Genomic DNA, 18,328 nt, shown 5'->3' with positions numbered 1-18,328 from the left:
AGCCAAACAGATGTTACACTCGTCAGTTTTGTTGCATAGAAGTTAAGGTAACTTGAAAAACATTCGACTCAAGATTTACAGTCTATTTGGATTCGAGCAGACATTTTCAGTTGATCGTGGACAATTTATACGAAAGGTACGATCATCGTTGCAGCGAAAACTGGCAACGAAGCATTCCACTCGTCCCCTCCTCTCCTCTTGCGACCACACAACGGTTACACCTAACGTGGTACACTTTTAGTAATTAATACCTTCGCTAATTCTCGACGGTTCTCTAATTGTTCGTTTTTCTTTCTTTTCTTTTTTTTTTTTCTCTCTCGTTTCTTCACCTTTTGTGCCGGACGTGTTTCCGCTCACACGTTTAATATTTAGGCTCGTCCTTCCCCGTGTTCTCCTCACTCCTCGAGATTTAATTCGTCGTAAATGCTTAACACGATATTTATCGATAATACAATAGGTAATACGATTCTATTTATTTATCAGTTAATTGTATGCTAATTTACGACACGGCGCGCCGATTTCTTCGTCTCGCTTCCTCCTCGAAATTTCGGGAAACGTCACGGAGATAACGAGAGAGAGAGGGAGAGAGAGAGTGAGAGAGAGAAACATTTATAAAATGATTCAGAGAGAGAGACATAGAGAGAGAGAGAAAAAATTCAACATTAATCCCTTTCAGACGAGAATTAATTTCGGCTGAATTTCGTCTCTCTCGTCGTCATCCATCGCCATTCGTCATCCTTTCGCCGTTCCTCCATAAATTCATGTCACGCGTTATTGTTCGCGGCGTCGTCGTACTTGCATAGTCATTCGTTATATGATCGATATTGCGCGGCGAACAATCTTGTTTGCATAATATTTGTTTGCACGTTTGTGTAATACGTTTGCCCTGCTTACGGGTTATCGCTCTAAAACTACACGTTTTATGTACAATCGGAGGAACGCGGAGTGTTCGTCGACCACCTTTTGGTAATTAATTTACGAATCTACTGGCCGCGATTCACGCTTCTCCGTTCGTTTGTACACGTGTACACGCGTGTGCGAAGCGCGCGAGGCTCGCCGCCGATTCTTTCCGTTTCGAGGAACTACGCTTTCTTTTCGTTCGCTTGTCAACGCCACGATGATGGAAAATTATACTCTTGCGTAGAAAAATGTCGATCGAATCGTAACGCTCCTTGCGTCAGCTTGGAGGTTAAAGTTAAGTTAACGTGGCTGGCCGTCATCTGCTGTTCACCCCGTTCGTTACACCACGTGACTGTCCTAGAAAAATGGCCGTCTTCTACACGCTAATAACCCCCAACACGTTCCGTTACGAGCAAGAGAAAGAAACCGCAACGGCAACTCTCGCGACTGAGAAACAATTATCTCGGATATCTCGTCGAGGATCTGTGCTAAAGAAGAATCGTATAAAAAGTAATGAATAGCGGAAATAAATTAGCGACGACAGCCACGCGAACGTAACGATCGATCAGTGTTACATTTAAATGATAATCCTCCGTTTAAATGAGTACCATTCGTTCTCCGCGAGATGAGTACGAATTTTCTTTACAAATTAAGCCGTTATCGTTACATTATTGCACATTGAACAGACGATTAAGAATGCACGTTACTCGGTGTCATTATCAGCAGGCTTCATTTTCTCAGGGATTGGTATCGTTAATTAATTTCAGCCAAGTGAACTTTTTCTTCCTCTCCATTCGTATATCTATACGTACATCAATATATAGTCGTGCTTTTTCCTCAGAGATGTATATATATATATATATATATATATTATTTATATAACCATCCTTCTCTTGCATTTGTTAAGTAACCATTTGTCCACATTTTTCCTCGTTCGTTTATTTATATATATATATATATATATATATATATATATATATATATATATATATATATATACTTTGTATATTTATATGTTTCTCTCATTTTAATGCCTACTTATTGTTAATTAAGGAGGAATGTAGTCGTAGTGGTCGCATTAGGTTGAGCGAGATAAAGAATCGTTCGAGCGAGCCGGCACGTTCATCGTCCGGTGTACTTAATTATCGAAAAGGAAACTTTGTTGCACCAGTGAATAGTTAAGCGTATCCTCGATTTCAGCTGATTAATTCGCGATCGACGAGTCAATTGCGATTCGTGAATTTCTGCTTGCCCACCCCCTGTCTTTTAAGTCTCGTGAACCTGAACCTTGACACCATTTTGAATCGATCTGAGGGATCGTTCATCTTGCGTCCGTGATTGCAACGATGGAAAGCTGTCGAATGATGAGAGAACGGACACGTTTAACTGTCACCGTGACAAAAAAGTATCCGAGGGCGAACGAATGGCGCGTGGATCACGCGTGGATCAGGCATAAACCAGTCAGCGTATCCAGAACCAGAGAAACTGAACCAACTGGTGGTATTATTCGCCTAACCGAATGGACTCGTCGCAATATCTCTCTCTCTCTCTCTCTCTCTCTCTCTCTCTCTCTCTCTCTCTCAACGATCTCCGCGATGATCGGTCGATCTCTGCGTTTACACCCTAATACCATACATAACGATGATCCTTAAACGTTTAACGTTCCAAGCGTAAAGACTATACGTTTTTTTATATTCACCTTATTTAGTTGTGTTTTTTTTGTTTTTTCATTTTGTTCAGTTTTCGTCGAGAAAGACGAGCTCTGTAATGTCCGCGTGATCGCGATACGGCCACACCCGGTATATGACCGCGCCGTTTTTACCTATATTGTCACGAGATATGCTCCATCCACCGTGGAATACTTTTTCTCATCGTGTACGCGTCACGTGTACATGTATTCTGTCCTCCTTCTTTTTTTCTTTTTCCTTTTTTCTTCATTTTTTTTTTTAATAATATAATCGACAAGATCGATCCTCGATTCACCGTAACTCGATATAATATAGTAGAATCGTCAAATACTTCTCGCGCGATCCGTATATCGAATATACATCATGTATATAATATATATTTATATATAATATACATATATATATTTTTTTGTATATATTAATAAGTATATTACGGAGCTCTCCTATATATATATATATATATATAACGTTGCTTATTACTTTTTCTCTTTGTCGTTTCTTGCTGGGATACTCAATTCCTTACGATAAATTACTAATTCCTATCGATCGCCTCTTCGTCTCGCCATAGAAAGTGAACGTGGCTTGAAACTCCCTTCTGGCGGAAGGGACGACGAGATGTACACGTTTCTCTCTTATTTTTTTTTTTCATTTTTTTTTTCTCGTTTCCCGTTTATAACTTTTATAAGGCCCAAATATTGTGCGCTACCTGTTCAACATGGAAATTACGCCGAAAAGAAACGGAAACAACAGAAAAAAGGACTCGCGAAAGCGTGTGTGTGTGTGTATGTGTGTGTGTGTGTGTGTGTGATCGGTGCTGCTCCGTTAGGGAAAGTCCCGTGGGACCACCGCGCGTCACGGGCTCAGTTTCTCGATTCTCTCTCACTTGTGTGTTATGCTTGACCCCAGCGTCGAACGCAAACGGTGCGACGCTTCGCCCGTCGACGAGTGGCGGCGTGTTAGGACGTGGCCTTCCTTATCGACCCGCCACCTTCAGTGGCGAGAAGAGACTAGTAAAGGGAACGTTGAGTCCGCTAGCTTTCTCGTTGCGTTCACGTGACGTACTATAGAAGCTTTCGATGTCGTGGCGTTGGTAGGCTCGTGTTTTTGGCACACCAAACTTAACCCGGAACCGGTCGATCTGTATCCATCTCTGAACGTACTGTCCTCGAAGCGTCGAGCTCGACGAATCTAGGCAAGATCCAAGCTCGCATCGACACAGTCCACCTCGCGATCACCCGAGCACAGATCACGGTTAACGAGGGTTATCCTCAGATCGACTAGCCAACGAGAGACACGACGATCCATAATGGCTGGACGAGAATCGAATCTCGTCGAGGATACTGGATCGCTGTTGCCTAACATCGTCGTTGTCCGTGACGCTCCCTCTCTCTCTCTCTCTCTCTCTCTCCCCCTTCGTCTCGAGGTAAAACACCTCCCCAGTCAGTTCAGCACAGTCGTTTACTATCGACACCACCGATTATGCGATCAAGCGACAGAGAACGCTCCGCCATTCGCTTCTACTTCGAGCCACGGCCCCAGTTCCCGTGCCTACACTCCCTGGAATGCCTAGCCAGTATTCATTTCTGTCTCTTCTAGCTGTCCACGGAAGCGTCAGCCTCAGGTGGCGCCGCTGTCGCGCGCCACGGACTCCCCGGCGTCGCTGCGCCTATGGCGCCCACCAGTCGTCGACACCGATTGGCGGTAACTGTTCGTGACCACGGTCTCGCTGGTGGCGCTGCTGCTGGTCGACGCGCCGCCAGTTTGCGGCTCGACGTTCGCGCCCGATGGGACCAGCATCGCGAGAGGCGGCGTGGACGATGAAGACGTTGAAGGTGAGGAGGAGGAGGAGGAGGAGGTGGATGCGAAGGACGCGTTGTTGCGATGGCTCCCGAGACCATTGTTATCAGGTGGCTTGGCGCGCTGTCGTCGCAGCGCGGACGCCTGCGGTTTGGCTTCGTACTTGACCGTAGCTTTGGTCGTCGTCGTCGACGACGTTGGCGCGGATGTAGCGCGGTCAGGCGTCGACGTCGACGTTGTCGCTGTTCCAGGGGCCAGGTGGTACCTGGCTGTCGGTAGAGGCTGCTGTTGCTGTTGCGCTTGCATCCTGACCCGACGATCGTCCCTCTGTTGCTGGTGCTGTTGCTGGGACGACTTGGACAGGCTGTTCTGCAGGCTCCAGTGAGCCTTTCTGACGGTGGATCCACTGGCGGCGTCGTTGTTGACGGACGAGGAAGATGAGGAGGCTGACAGTATGTAGGCGCTGGTAACCGATGTTGCACCGATGCTGGCGGGAGGGGTAACCGTTGATAGAGCTGCTTCCGGTGTACCGTCAGCCAACGGTGACCCCGCAGGGCTCGGTAGACCGCGTACGATAGACTCAGGAACAACGACTGGAGGACGTTGCTGCTGCTGGTTGCTGTCCAGATCGCCAGCGCAGCCGTAATCGTAGCTGCAGCATAACTGCCCGTCCTACGGAGAGGTTCGTTGGACACTGGGTTAGCCAACGGTGGAACGAACGGGACCAAGCGACCCTGTCGTGTTCGCCTGACTTTTTTTGCCCCCTTCGATATTTTTTTTTTTTTTCTTTTCTTTTCTTATTTAACTCTTTCGAATTTTTTTAGACGCGGAATCTCAACGCGGGTACTCTCCAGTCCGCGCGAAAAGTCTTGGTACGCGCGCACGTGCTCCACCTGTTGGTGCGCGGTGCAGTTAGGATGACCACAAGCGGGGGATTCGAATCAAGGCGGATGTGATCGTTCATGGTTAGGTATGGTTGTGTATTTCATCGAACTCTAGTGACATTGCTGGTTTCTACTAGTTCTCGAAGACAAACGATGGGTTTTTCGTACTAGTTTCGGAATTGGAGTTAAGTAATTTAGTTGCAGACGTTTACTGAGTACACAGGGTGCGTTCTTTTTGGGCGATGTTGCGTCTGTGAACGTGCACAGCTACGTCGCGATGTTAAATAAGATAGATGGCTCGAACGAATTGTATTTTTCGTTGTCTTTTCATGATCAAGCGTACGGTGGTCGAGTCACAACGTTGTCCCAAGACTTTTCGCCTCACGGATGGGTACTTAGGTAATCCTCCACATAGTATGTAATTCATTGTTTCGTTGGTACCGCATATGACGTCCCGTTGCGAAGAAAATCCGCGCTTTCCACTTGCTGACGACCCAGTTCGACGCCCCTTACCCTCGATCGTGCACGATCGGTAAATTATCTGTTTTTTTTTTTTACGAGCACAAATTACAGGAACACGACTCATGACAATCATGCTCGGACATTCGGGGGGAGGGTAAAACAATGAATTTCCATAGTATGTATCTGACACCTTGACGACAACGTGTCCAGGTTACCACTACTTTCAGCAACGATTTTGGCAACGCGACTACTACAATTTTCACTCTCTAACGATTCTAAATCTTAGAAACAACTTTTTTAAATTAAGTATTTTGAGTCATCTGATCTGCGTGTTTTAAAACGTTCATCTTTGAAATTGAACTCTGAATGTTTGCCTTTAAAAATGACCTCATTGATCAGTATGCCAAAATCGTAGCTGGACAAAACTCGATAGACAGAGAGAAAAAGACTCTTTGGTGCTTCTATCGAATCTCGAATGCAAATTAGAGGAGGGTGCAAAAGAGGCTCAAGTGTAACGAAACCATAATAATAATAATAATAATAATAATAACAATAATGATAATAATAATAATAATAATAATAATAATAATAATAATAATAATAATAAAAAGAGAGATAAAAGAACGAATCAAAATGCAATGTATGTGTACGTGTGCGTGTGTCTGTCACCACGTGCGACGTGCGCCCCGGCCGATTCCAAATGTTTAAACAATTTCAATGTTCGTTTCGATTTCAATAATGACAGTGCATCTTCGAGTCAAGTGACATGTTAATCGAGTTGTTCACTCAGAGAAGAGCGTGGGGTGAGTCGGTGCATGCGAATCATTGTAAACGTGCATTCACCCACTGTATCAAAGTGAAGGATCATACGTCTCTTGATCGATCGTTCGACGAGGAACTCGACACTCGATTAAACAGAGACAGTAAGTTTAAATATCCTTCAAAATTCTTTTTGCGGTACCAGAGTTAACAAACAATGGATGCAACGACCCATTTTTATCCAAGATTCGACTATATTTTTATTTAGCATCTCACAACTTTAATACTGAACATAATTGATTTCTCTTTAAACAAAAAAATAAATCGAACAGTAGCTACTTATAAAACACTATGCTAAAACATATCTCTACTGATCTTACCGCGAATCGTTAAAATCTAGTCGTCTTCAGATCGATCAAGGATAAACTTTTATTATAGTTCATAATATGAAACATGCGACGTGCTCGCGATTCACCCTTAAAGTTTACATTTTCTTGTCGTAGTGCTGTCAGAGTCTATGCCACTGGCCATGAGAAAAAAATCATACAGATGCGCGTCTCGATACTCTATAAACTGTACCAAGCAGTGATACCAATTAATCTGATTCTCTAACTTAATAAGTTCCAACGTGAACTGGTAAATCCATCGTTTCCCCCAAAATACAATTACCAATTGTTACAGAAAAAAAACCATCACCAGAGGACTCTAGAGACACGTGGCATAGACGATCCAGTAGGTGCAACCCCACGCAAGAAAACGTGAAACGTTATCAAGCCTGGTGACCAGCGTGCGGCGATCAACGAGAACGTAAGAGACCTCTCTACGAGCAAACGTACGAACCAGGGTCACGTGAATCACTTTCTCTAATCGATTCTAGGCGAACGTTACAACACACAGATAAAACGTAAAGTACGAAACGAAGAGAGACCCGGGACGGTAAGCGAAACGGGCGAGAAACGAAAAAATAAACATGTTTACCAGAGAAGAAGGTGCTAATTCGAAGAGAAGCAGGCAGGATAGAAACGAAAGCACTCGAGCTCGGCCGACGTTTAATTAAAACGATAACTAAGGTAAGAAGAGAGACAGAGACAGAGAGATATTTAATAATAAATAAAGAAAGAAATAGAGAAGAGGCGGGTAGAGAAGATTTATAGGTGAGGTAGAAGTGACGTGATTACCGATGCACACAACACGCGCTATTGCTCACCAATTGGGCGCAGTACGGCACCTGCAAGGATACCCATCGTTAGGCTAGTCAGGTTAGTCGTACACGGGCGATGTGTATTTGCACGTATGTTATGAGATGGCGGGGGGTTAGAGAGCCTCGCAGCATGATTACACAACACTCATTTCGCTCTTTACGAGTCGATCGGTATTTGCTCAACGTATCAGCCCGCCTCCCCCTCGTCGATCCATTTTCCTGAACCTCTGGCATTAGTCTATCGACTCAATCGACTTCGCGTTGCACTTCGCGTTTCGATGTTACTTTCTATCAACGACAAACATCTCTTTTTTTAAAAAAAAACGGACATCAAAATGAATCGACGAGGTGGTGGTCAAGCTACACGTTTGGTCCCAACGAGAACGGATCTCCAGTCTCGATTAATCGTTGCCAGGCGGGCATGTACAGAACACGATCCATGCAGGGCCGACCCGAAGCAGTGAGACGATATTTCGAGGTTCGTGCGAACGATGGTCGAGTCAGAGCTTCCGTCTGTCACGCGCGTGTACGCGTTCCGCGATCGTTCCCCGCGGCAGTGTTCAATCCGTACGTGACCTACGTTACCGACGTGGCCCGCGAGAAACCGCCCCCGCAACTGAGGTAGCGGAACGCTCATCGAATCGCCTGGTCCATAACGGGCGAGGGATCGAACAAAATAAAGAGCAATCGTGTAATTGAACAAATGAATCGTCACTACGGAAATCATAACAGTAAGAATGATAACCAGTTACAGATCTACGTTACGTATAATACGTGTGATTACTCTCTGATGGTTGGATAGGCATGCAGTATAATAGATACATGTACGTATATATACGGTGCCTAATTAAGAAAGTCTCGCCTTTATTACTGACGGTGAGATATCGATATTAATAATCGTAACAATAATGAACACTGCCGCGTGCGAGGCAGCCAACGAAAATAATTACACATAATGATAACGATCTAGGCTAACTTAGGGGCGCCCCTGAACGTGTCTCGTACCGCTGGTACTGCCAGATAAGGGCAGCTCGAGTTTAGGTAATTTACAAGTGGTGAATACAGCGTCAGATAATTCGCATAATGGCAAGACTAGCACGGCACAATGGTAGCTCACGCCGAGAGAACGTGTTCTTAAGTAATTACGACACGATCCAGGACTTTGTCAGGCAGACGAAGCGTTAATTATCGCTTCTTACCAGACTGCGCTTGGTTAATCGAAGCATGTCTTCTTGGACGATTGTGAAATTAAGTTTTCTCGCGCCACCCGTTTATTCGTACCACATGATGTAGTTTAATGGGGAGATGTTGTCTCTCTGAAGCTGATGGTATGATAAATACGAGAGGCGCGAGGATCACGAGTGTAGTTAAAATTATGTATGGAATTGTCGCGTGATTTGAAATATGCAGACTTCCCGTAAGATTCTGAGAATTAGAGGGACTTGAAACGTAGGAGATTCCACGTGTGGACATGCTTGAATTAGCCCCAAGCCAAGTCTGAATTAGCTCTGGATCGATCCGATTGGTGGCTTCGGACGGATTTAACTTTGGTCGACTACTTCAAGCCCAGCGTAAGCCTAAGCTAAGTCCAAGGTAGGCTTAAGCCAGAAAAAGAATCTACTAATTGTTAAAATTGAACTAAGTTATATCTGGACCCTATATTGGATTCAATCTGGATAGAGCTGTGGTGTGTCCAAGATGAAGTGAGAGTTTATGGGACCCGTGGTGTGATCGATTGTACATATTGATTCAAAGATTTGAAAGGTGAATTCGTGAATCTTTCTCTCAGCGTATATGTATGACCAAAATTTCAGCGCACACAGCCTTGCAAATAGTTGACTCGCGTTATACACAAAAATAAAATGGCACACTGGAAATCAACGACAGTCAGCGTATGGGCACCTTGGATTATACGAGGGTTACCCGCTGACGTGGCAAACAAATGGCAGAGACATAAAAAAAAAAATAAATAAAGAAGATAGAAAGAAAGAGCGAGAGAAAAACAAGTATATTCATATGCTGGTGTAAATATGTCTTGACGTACAAGTGGCGGATGATTAATTTAAAAACGGCAAACGTATTTCCAGCTTCCATCGTTAAATGTTAGAAACAAGCCTTGAACGTCGTACAAACATCGAACCAATCAAAATCAGAAGCATATCAAATAAAATAGTTAATGGAACGTCATCCTTGGATTAATTAGAAAATCAGTAGATATATTAATATAAGTTAGTCACATCGAACTTCTGGCTGTCCATGCAGAAACTTGAACAACGTTAATCAAGATCAAAGCGCCTGGAAACAAAAAGAAGAACTGAAATCGACCACGTCAATCAATCCGCCACGTGTGGTTATGTACAGCTTTATATTGAAAAAAATTGTCGCCTGTGTGTGTGTGTGCCGCACAGCCAACTGGTCGCACCTCGTCGTACCATAGTGAACGCAACTGATTAGACACATGACAGATCCACGGCTAAATGAAGATGATATTTATGTTTTATTCATTTACTGACCTTGAGCTCTTGATCTCGCGTGAAAAGAGGGCGCGACTAGAAGAAGAAACGCCTGGCCAAGACGCTCAACTGTTTTACAAGAATACCAGAGAACCACAATAATGGCGACGAACATTTGATCAAGCTACTCGAAGGAAGACTCCAACATCCAGGCCAACGTTTCTCTGCCACGATTCGCGCCTCCTTTCCCCCGCGAACCTCCCTATCCTATACGTATCCTGCGGGACCGACGATTCCTCGGTCCCCCGTGGTGACCGCGGCGGGACGCCCTCCTTACCTTGCACTCGCACGTGGTGCACTTGTCATGAGGGTCCTGCCACGAGCTCCCGCTGTTGTGGATGATCCCAGAGTAACTGCACGGTCGTGGTCTAGTCAGCACTGAGAGAGACGTGCCATTGCCTGGTAACTCTCTCGCGCATGGATCGTCCTCGCAACGGGGACAACAGTCCCCGTCCTCTGTCACAGGATTCGAGCAGGTCACTGGTGGACACTCCATCTGCCAGCAGTCTATTTCGCCGTACTGCAACGAACCACATTGTGAAATTGTTGATGTTCCATCTAGGATGAACGCTACTTAACAGCAAGTGTTACGTGAGGAGATAGAATGGTGCTGGACAAGATAGAGACTAGGAAACGCTACGAGAAGAGAAGCATTACCAGGCATTCGCAAGTCTGGCACTGGTATATCCATCGTTCGCCACTTCTGAAGACTAGATGATGTAGTTCCTGGTGCCTGCACGAGGCTGCTGGGTCGCACTGCGGGCAGCACTTGTCCCTGTGACTCCCAGGAGCGCTGCAGTCGCAGATAGGATCCCTACACGTGATCACACCGTCTTTACATGTGCATCTTCTGCAAGGATTTCCGGCTGGCGCCAAAGTGTCGCCGTTTCTCACTTCACGGTTCTCGAACCAACAACCTGTTCAAGAGACAGACACCGTTACCATCGATTTCCCCGATTAACCCAAATGTTACCAGTGTTCTCGTTACGTTAGAATTGATCGATGGAAAATTTGAAGATGAGAAGACAGTAGTGCACACGTACTCAGTCTACAATCCTCCATAGTGCGATTGTCCAGCTGAGGCGGGCAAACGCATTCGTAGCCGCCCTCAGTGTTGACACACTTGGCGGTCGGGTGACAAGTGTGCCTCCTCTCGAGCGTCTGATCGTTGCACTCGTCGATGTCGAGGCACTGGGTGCCTTGTGTGCTGTCGTGGAGGGCGCTTCTGTAGCCAGGTTTGCAACGACAGTAATACCAACCAGGCATATTGAAACAGGTCGAGGACTGGTGGCATCGGTGGAGATCGCTCGCGCACTCGTCGAGATCCAGCTCGCAGCTGTTCCCAATGTAGCCGCGTCGACAGGAACACCTACCTGGCGCCACGCACTCGCCGCCATTTTGACAGGTCTGGTTGCAAACAGCTGAAGGAAACAGAGAAAGAGATCGTAACGATATCGACGATTGAAAGGTGAAAGCGATTTACAACGTGGACGTACGTTTGCACGTGTAACCGTCACCGACGTAGCCCTCTTTGCAGATGCAATAGTAACTTCCGGCGGTGTTGACGCAGGTGGCGTGCTCGTCGCACGCGTGATGCCCTGTCGCGCACTCGTCCAGTTCGGCGCAGTTGAACTTGTCCACTCTGTGGTAACCAGGAAGACACTCGCAGGTGTAGGAGCCGACCACGTTCACGCATTTCGTGTTCGCGTTACAGTGGTGGCCCTCGGAGCCACCTTGCTGCTTGCACTCGTCTATATCTGTGGCGCCAACGTGTTCATTTAATCATTACGAATCGATCTGCAGGCGTGTGGGCCTTCGGATGACCGTGAACGGTGGACTCTAGATTGCGAACGAAGTCGAACAAAAAGGCTATTTGTTCGAGCTCGTTTGAAGGTCGAAAATCCATACGCTACTCGAAGTGAAAGAGGGTGAACTCGTTGGAAGAACGTTCCCTTTATAGAGTCTCGGAAACCTTCGTTCGATGGTACTTTTTTTCTTTATCATAAACGTGAAACAATGTTACGTTACTCATGGTAGACTGATTGTTGGACACGATCATCGACAGAACCACAAACAAACGCATCCCTGGTGTTCACGTGTGCACGTCGACACCGATCCTCTGCATATTTAATGGCGGAGGATCGATCAACGGAAACGCGGCGATCGACCCGCCACCAAGGCGGTTTCGATTCGACTCGAAGGCTCTGTTAGACGCGGGTACATAAGTGTGTGTACGTGTTAAAGAGTGAGAGAGAGAGAGAGAGACAGAGAGGAATAGATAGTGAGAGCATAGTTAGAGAAAAGCATTAGGTACCGTGACAGTTATGACCGTCCCCCTGGAAACCGATATCGCAGTGGCAGGCGTACGTTGTCTGCAGGTTCAGGCAGGACGCGTTAGCGTGACACTTGTGGCCCTTCGCGCAGTAGTCCACCCCTGGTTAAATTGGGTTAGCCAGACGGATGCAGAGACAGTTAGAACATTCGATTAGCGATCTGGTATGTTTTAGTGGGCGTTGTTGGTGTCGCAGGCGGTTAATTTCAGGTTCCCGTTTTCACCACGGGTCTAACGTAATCGACTGGCATGCCATTCTAAACGTGCTTTATCATTCACGTAACGAACGTTGCATGACAGCGGTAAATGAAACGGATTTCTGTGGAATTTCGTCTGGAGACGTATTTCCTCTAGCTGTTAACATCAGCGACTAACGCACGAAACGACATGCATCGTTTGGCTAGCACTTGGAAGACTTTGCTCAATGATCGACGGTTGGTATCGTGGGGATCGAATTCTCTCGGCTAAACGTTATTATTCACGCTTAACAGATGGGAGTCGTTATTCATTATCAGATGGACGTTCGCGAAGGTTGGTCACAAAGCTCTGACAAGGTTAATCAAAGTGATGAACATCATACAGTACTTGGCGAAACGAAATATGCTCGTCTGGATGACCATACCTGGACAGAACTTGCAGCACTCCTCAGCGACGCTGATCTGCTCGCTTGGAGGGCAGGGCAGTGGTGGGCATCTCGTCTCAGTGTCGAACCTCTGGCAAGTGAAACTACCGTCGACGCAGTTACACTCGACGCATTGCTTTGGCGAGACTTTCTCGCCGTGGTCATAGATCACCCCGTGCAGATAACATTGCACTGTGGACAGTCATTGTACAGTCATTGCAAACAACATCAACAAGCAACATACCCAAAATATTGGTCTCTTGAAGTAATTTAGTAACTCGATACTTACTCAAGCAGATGGGACAGCATTGCCCTTGAGGGATGACAGGATTCTTGCAGGTGACAGGGGCACATGGCGTAGGCCTGCACTCTATCTCGCCATGAACGCAGGAACACTGTTGGCAGCCCTTGTCCCAGGTCGCACCGTCCTCGTGGACAGTACCGTTCGCCCTGCATGACTTTTGGCACTCGCACTCCTCCACTTTGCTTATCCTGCCCTCTGCAGCGGCTAGCTAAAAGGAAGGACGTCAATGAGTGAAACGATAAGCCGTACTACTGGACCAGCAGACACGAAACAACCTACTCACCCTACGCGTCAGCTCGTTAAGGTTATGCATCAGCTGCTCCACTGTGTTTTGTAATATAGAAAATTGGCCGCAAGTGGGACAGGACGAGTCGAGCTGGGGACACTGGGAGAGGTAGCCGTGGGGGCCTGGTATCAGCTTCACGTCCTGCAATGCACCCTGTGGCGCGACAATCGCACGAACTTGTCTCAGTCGATTGAAATTTCACTTTTTAACAAGACGTCGAGGGACACGTACGACGCGAGGGAGGACGAGGATAAGAAGAGATCGTACCTTGAAGAGAAAGTGCCTGACGTTCCTCTGGCCGACCCAGAGCTGAAGCTGCGGCAGAGTGAAATTGGTGTCAGGTGGACCAGGCCTGAGCAGCCGCCTGTACAACGGATGACAGTCGACGAGCAGCTCGACCTGCGAGCCGCTCACGCTCAGGGCGACCCTGTGCCAAGCGCCATCGGCCAACCGAAAAGGAAACGCCTCCACGTGGACGCTACCGTCACGTCGTGATACGTAGTGAAGTCGAAGCTCGTCCTTGCGACCGCTGCTCTGCAGCTCCAAATATCTGCGAATTACCAGGAAAAACGTTCTTTTCCAAATTCCACGTTGGACCATTTTGGTAACGGCATAAGTGGACCGCGAGGGTTGGCAGTAACGCGGTTAGAAAATAACTGGGAACGCGAGCAGCGAATCTACGGATCGATCAAAACCCGTTTCAGCCTGTTAATTGAAACGCGCGTACGTGGAATTAAATGGATTACGTAATTGAATCGGATTGGAGTCGCTGGCACGTTTGCATCCGCGATTTCCGGTTCGCGTTTATCATCCATCGTGGTCTCCAATCTGGAACGCGTCACGTTTACACGAACGTCCTTGATAATAGATGGAATTGAGATCCTTGCTCCATGTCTATCCAACATCTCTCTTATATTCTACATTTCTATCAATCATTTAATGACAACTGTGTGCACAAGTCCACTGGAATCCTAACGGTGGCGAACCCTTCAATTAATTGCTGTCTAAATATGTATACATGGTGTGCATGCATCCAATTTGCGTTAGCCGGGTCAAAACGACTAGACTGCGGCACTCACGTGCCAGCAGAGGGCGCGACTACTTTCAGGTTAAGTGCACTCCTCTCGTCCCGGCTCAACAATTGACACAGTAACTTCCTTGGCAGATCTCTTTCCGTTTTCAGTTAGTCTCCACTCTGATCGCGATCAGTCAGGCGAAGATCGAGGGTCCACGCATTCATTTTGGCGCGAGAAATTCAAAACGAAGAGGAACGAAATTACGCGCGCTATTATCTCCTACCTATTGTTCCCATGTGAAAAGGCGACGATAGTCCCGGAATTGGCCTCCTCTTGTCGCAGAGCGGCGGCTATAGTGAATTCCGGAACCCGCCGGAGTAGCGTGGCCGCTCGTTCGAAGCTCGCCTCGTTCAGTCGGAGCTCCCTCTCCTCGCCTGAAGTAGTAAAAGTCAATCATTCCTGCGCCTCGCACTGCCACTCCACACTATCGCTACTAATAATAACAATAACGCGTTTCACATCCTAGAATAGGAAAATTCACCACTATACAAATTAACGAAATCAATCCTTTAATTATAATCGAGCTGCAAAAATGAGATACTCCATACTTTGGGCAATTATTAAGTCCACAACTTGGAATGCAAATGATTACAACTATTGTAGAGTTTTAGTGAAGTTGTCGTATTTTTTCTTTCGCTATTAGTGTCGCATGGAGTCTCGCAATTGGCTGACAACCGATAACACAGCTCGCGAAGTTCCGTAGAAGCAATCTATCACAGGAACCGAATGGTAGAAGTTCTGGGACATTGTTCGGCTTGGCGACAAAAGGAGTCGCAGAATTCCGATGTAGGTCAGCCGAAATTTTTGCTGGGCCGCATCGATTTGTCGGAATCCACGGTTCCTCGCGCAGTTACGTAATCGCGTCGACATAGAAATTCAATTGCTCGTTGTCACAAACGAACGAATCCCTTAGCGCTCCTCTCGCGACGTTCGAATCGGTTCGTTAGCGAGTAACAACGGCGACATCGTTTCGTTTACATTCGAAAATCCATGCTACACTGTACCAACACTTCCGTGTATCAATTCCAAGAGACCAGCGCGTCGATCACCCCACGCAGACCGCCTGTAACTCGACACCATGCGCGTCTTATAATGGCCCATTAGCTCGGACAAGAGACGCACGCGATACAGTTTCGTCGTAAGCGACGCTACTCGCGGTTCTCCGGCGAAATTGATGCTTCGTCCCTCGATTAAGCGGCTCTAACAGGATTAACCCTTTGCACTCGAGCGGCGCCGATACGGCGCCCGGCCGTTTCGAGGTGGCAACTCGAGCGGCGCCGATACGGCGCCCGGCCGATTCGAAGTGAAAACTCGAGCCACGCTGCTGCGGCGCCCGAGTGTTTTTTAAACTTTAAATCGGACTACGGTGCTACGACGCTATGGTCTTTTGTAACTGGATTTCCTTATTTACAATATGCGATAAGATGGTTTTCTCGGAAGTACTTTCGTGGACTAGGCTCTGCTTACATTGTAGCCTAATCTTAGCTCAATTTAGTTAGTCTCAGCGTAGCATTCGTTTGAAACAGTCTTGGCAATAAATATAGTATCTAAAAAGTATTTGAACCCTAAAAATATGGAGGATGATCAGATCAACTCGAGTTCGGACGAATTCGATTTTGCCGCTTGGGATGGTGAACTTACATCGACTTCCGGCGGATTACGCCGCGAAGCGAAAGAATCCAGTGGTGAAGATAGTGATACAGTAAGAGGTGTAAGACGACGGAATTCATATATTTTGTATAAACTAGAAAAAAACAAAAAAGGGGAAAAGCCACTGAGCCATCTACGATTTTTGAAAACACTTGCCGAACAACTAAGAGGGTCGTATCGCCAGCAACGAGAGCAAGCGTCTACGTCGCATTTCGATGAAATCTGATTAAACGGGAAGCTCCACGTAATACTAAAAGAGCCAAAAAGGGACTGTAAGGTTTTTTCTGACCGCAACACGCCTGGAGGTAGGCGGGAAACTCCGTATTACTGTGATACGTGTCCTGACAAACCTAGGATGCATCTTGGATATTGTTTCACAAAATATCACACCAAAACTAATTACAGAGTGTAATATTCATTAAAATTTTGTAATACTTACTAAAATTTCATGTTTTCGACATATAAATGAATAGACTAGTGAAATTTTATTATTTATATACGTTTGTTTGCTTATAAATGTTTTTCAATTACTTGTAATGTGTTCGCCCAGTTTGGCCGAAATCGCCTCGAGTTGCTGGTTCGCGCGAGCGAAAAAGGCCTCGAGTGCAAAGGGTTAATCGTTCGCATGGACGCCGTCAGCGAGCCGTGCGATCCGTCATCGGGGCCTGGTGCCGATCGCTGGGCTTCTCGCGCGGGCCTCGAGTTTCAGCCGCGGCGCTGGACTTAATAAACAGTAATCTGACACCAACGCTCGTGACGCGCGGTCGAGGACCCATCGAACGCTCAATTATCCACGTCCACGCTTCGTTAACGAGTAAACGGACCCTTTCGGGCCGTACGTAATCGTTGCACGCCAACTGGCACACGTATCGATGACTCCTGGTCAGTGTTGCTGAACAAACAGCAGAAGACGCGAAGGTAGTAACATCGTGGAGCTTACTTTTAAGTTTATGGTAGAAGAAGTCTGAGAGGTGCAGTTGAAAAGGTTAGATTAGACGATCCAACTGTTGGTGGTTATCAGTTTCATGGATGTTTCGAGCTCTGATACGTTGGATTAGTTTCTTCTTAAGACACAATTCATTGAATTCGAGATCAGGGCCACGTGAAGAATCGCCACATGGCGGAATTGCGGACCAATAGTCAGCGTTATTTAAGCATCTGCGAAGATGCTCGACGAGAAGGTTATTCCTGTCGGAAATAAATGGCGTACAGATTGGATCTCTCGAAGGGGAGATCCATGGGGGTCGAGCGATATCAGGATCAGAGGCCTGGTTCCCCGTCCGGCTACAAAAGGGGGATTCGCGTGATCTTATTTTCCATGTTCAGAGAAAACTCCCAACACGTGTCTGGGTGTATTATTCGTGTCCTTTGTCCGTCGATCACAATGGCCGACCAATTCGAACTGAATAAACTGAATTTCGGGGACGGTTCCCTCTTCCTCTACGAACTGTCCCAACGGATATATTTATAGAGGGTGGACGGTTGGCGAGGTGAATAAGAGCGACTGAAACGAACCGAACGGACACGTGTGCAGAGGTTAATGGAAGAATAATAAGAGCAGCGATAATGAAAATATTTTCTGCATTACTCAGACTGAATCTTCCGTGCCAATACGTACCGCCACTGTACTTATGGTACATCGAGTACAATTTAAGAGCAAAATGAACTTCGACGACTCCACTTTCCAACTGAACGCAAACTGGCTAACGCGATAAGTCATATCCACCCTCTGAGAAAATCTACAACAACTACCCCCTCGGTTCCATGAAACAATCCTCGAGCCCAACGCGAGGCAATGAGACTTGAAAAACAGCCATAGTCGTTTGCCAGGAATTCGCGAACAAGACACAGCGA

The 18,328-nt window shown here is 46.6% G+C and overlaps 1 protein-coding gene across 5 annotated transcripts in view; it reads right to left on the bottom strand.

Annotated features, from left to right (window-relative positions):
* Nucleotides 1-3,999: 3,999 nt before the first annotated feature.
* Nucleotides 4,000-18,328, bottom strand: part of LOC143429808 (protein kinase C-binding protein NELL1) — a 51,381-nt gene continuing 37,052 nt past the window's right edge. Inside the window, exons 3-14 of one of the 5 annotated variants that reach the window (XM_076905599.1) lie at nt 15,048-15,198; nt 14,016-14,298; nt 13,746-13,901; nt 13,448-13,670; nt 13,159-13,350; nt 12,519-12,638; nt 11,701-11,961; nt 11,248-11,625; nt 10,862-11,121; nt 10,482-10,724; nt 7,669-7,718; nt 4,000-5,057 (exon numbers count right to left, since the gene is read on the bottom strand). In XM_076905599.1, the coding sequence (XP_076761714.1) occupies nt 4,181-5,057; nt 7,669-7,718; nt 10,482-10,724; nt 10,862-11,121; nt 11,248-11,625; nt 11,701-11,961; nt 12,519-12,638; nt 13,159-13,350; nt 13,448-13,670; nt 13,746-13,901; nt 14,016-14,298; nt 15,048-15,198 (3,194 nt within the window). In that variant the 3' untranslated portion in view covers nt 4,000-4,180. The remainder of the gene's footprint in view (nt 5,058-7,668; nt 7,719-10,481; nt 10,725-10,861; nt 11,122-11,247; nt 11,626-11,700; nt 11,962-12,518; nt 12,639-13,158; nt 13,351-13,447; nt 13,671-13,745; nt 13,902-14,015; nt 14,299-15,047; nt 15,199-18,328) is intronic. The other 4 variants (XM_076905601.1, XM_076905600.1, XM_076905602.1 and 1 more) reach the window with 4 other exon arrangements.

Source organism: Xylocopa sonorina, chromosome 12, assembly GCF_050948175.1.
Source record: "Xylocopa sonorina isolate GNS202 chromosome 12, iyXylSono1_principal, whole genome shotgun sequence".
In the NCBI taxonomy this organism is placed as follows: Eukaryota; Metazoa; Arthropoda; class Insecta; order Hymenoptera; family Apidae; genus Xylocopa; species Xylocopa sonorina.
The sequence above is the reverse complement of the archived record's forward strand: the minus strand, read 5'-3'. Positions and strand labels throughout refer to the sequence as shown.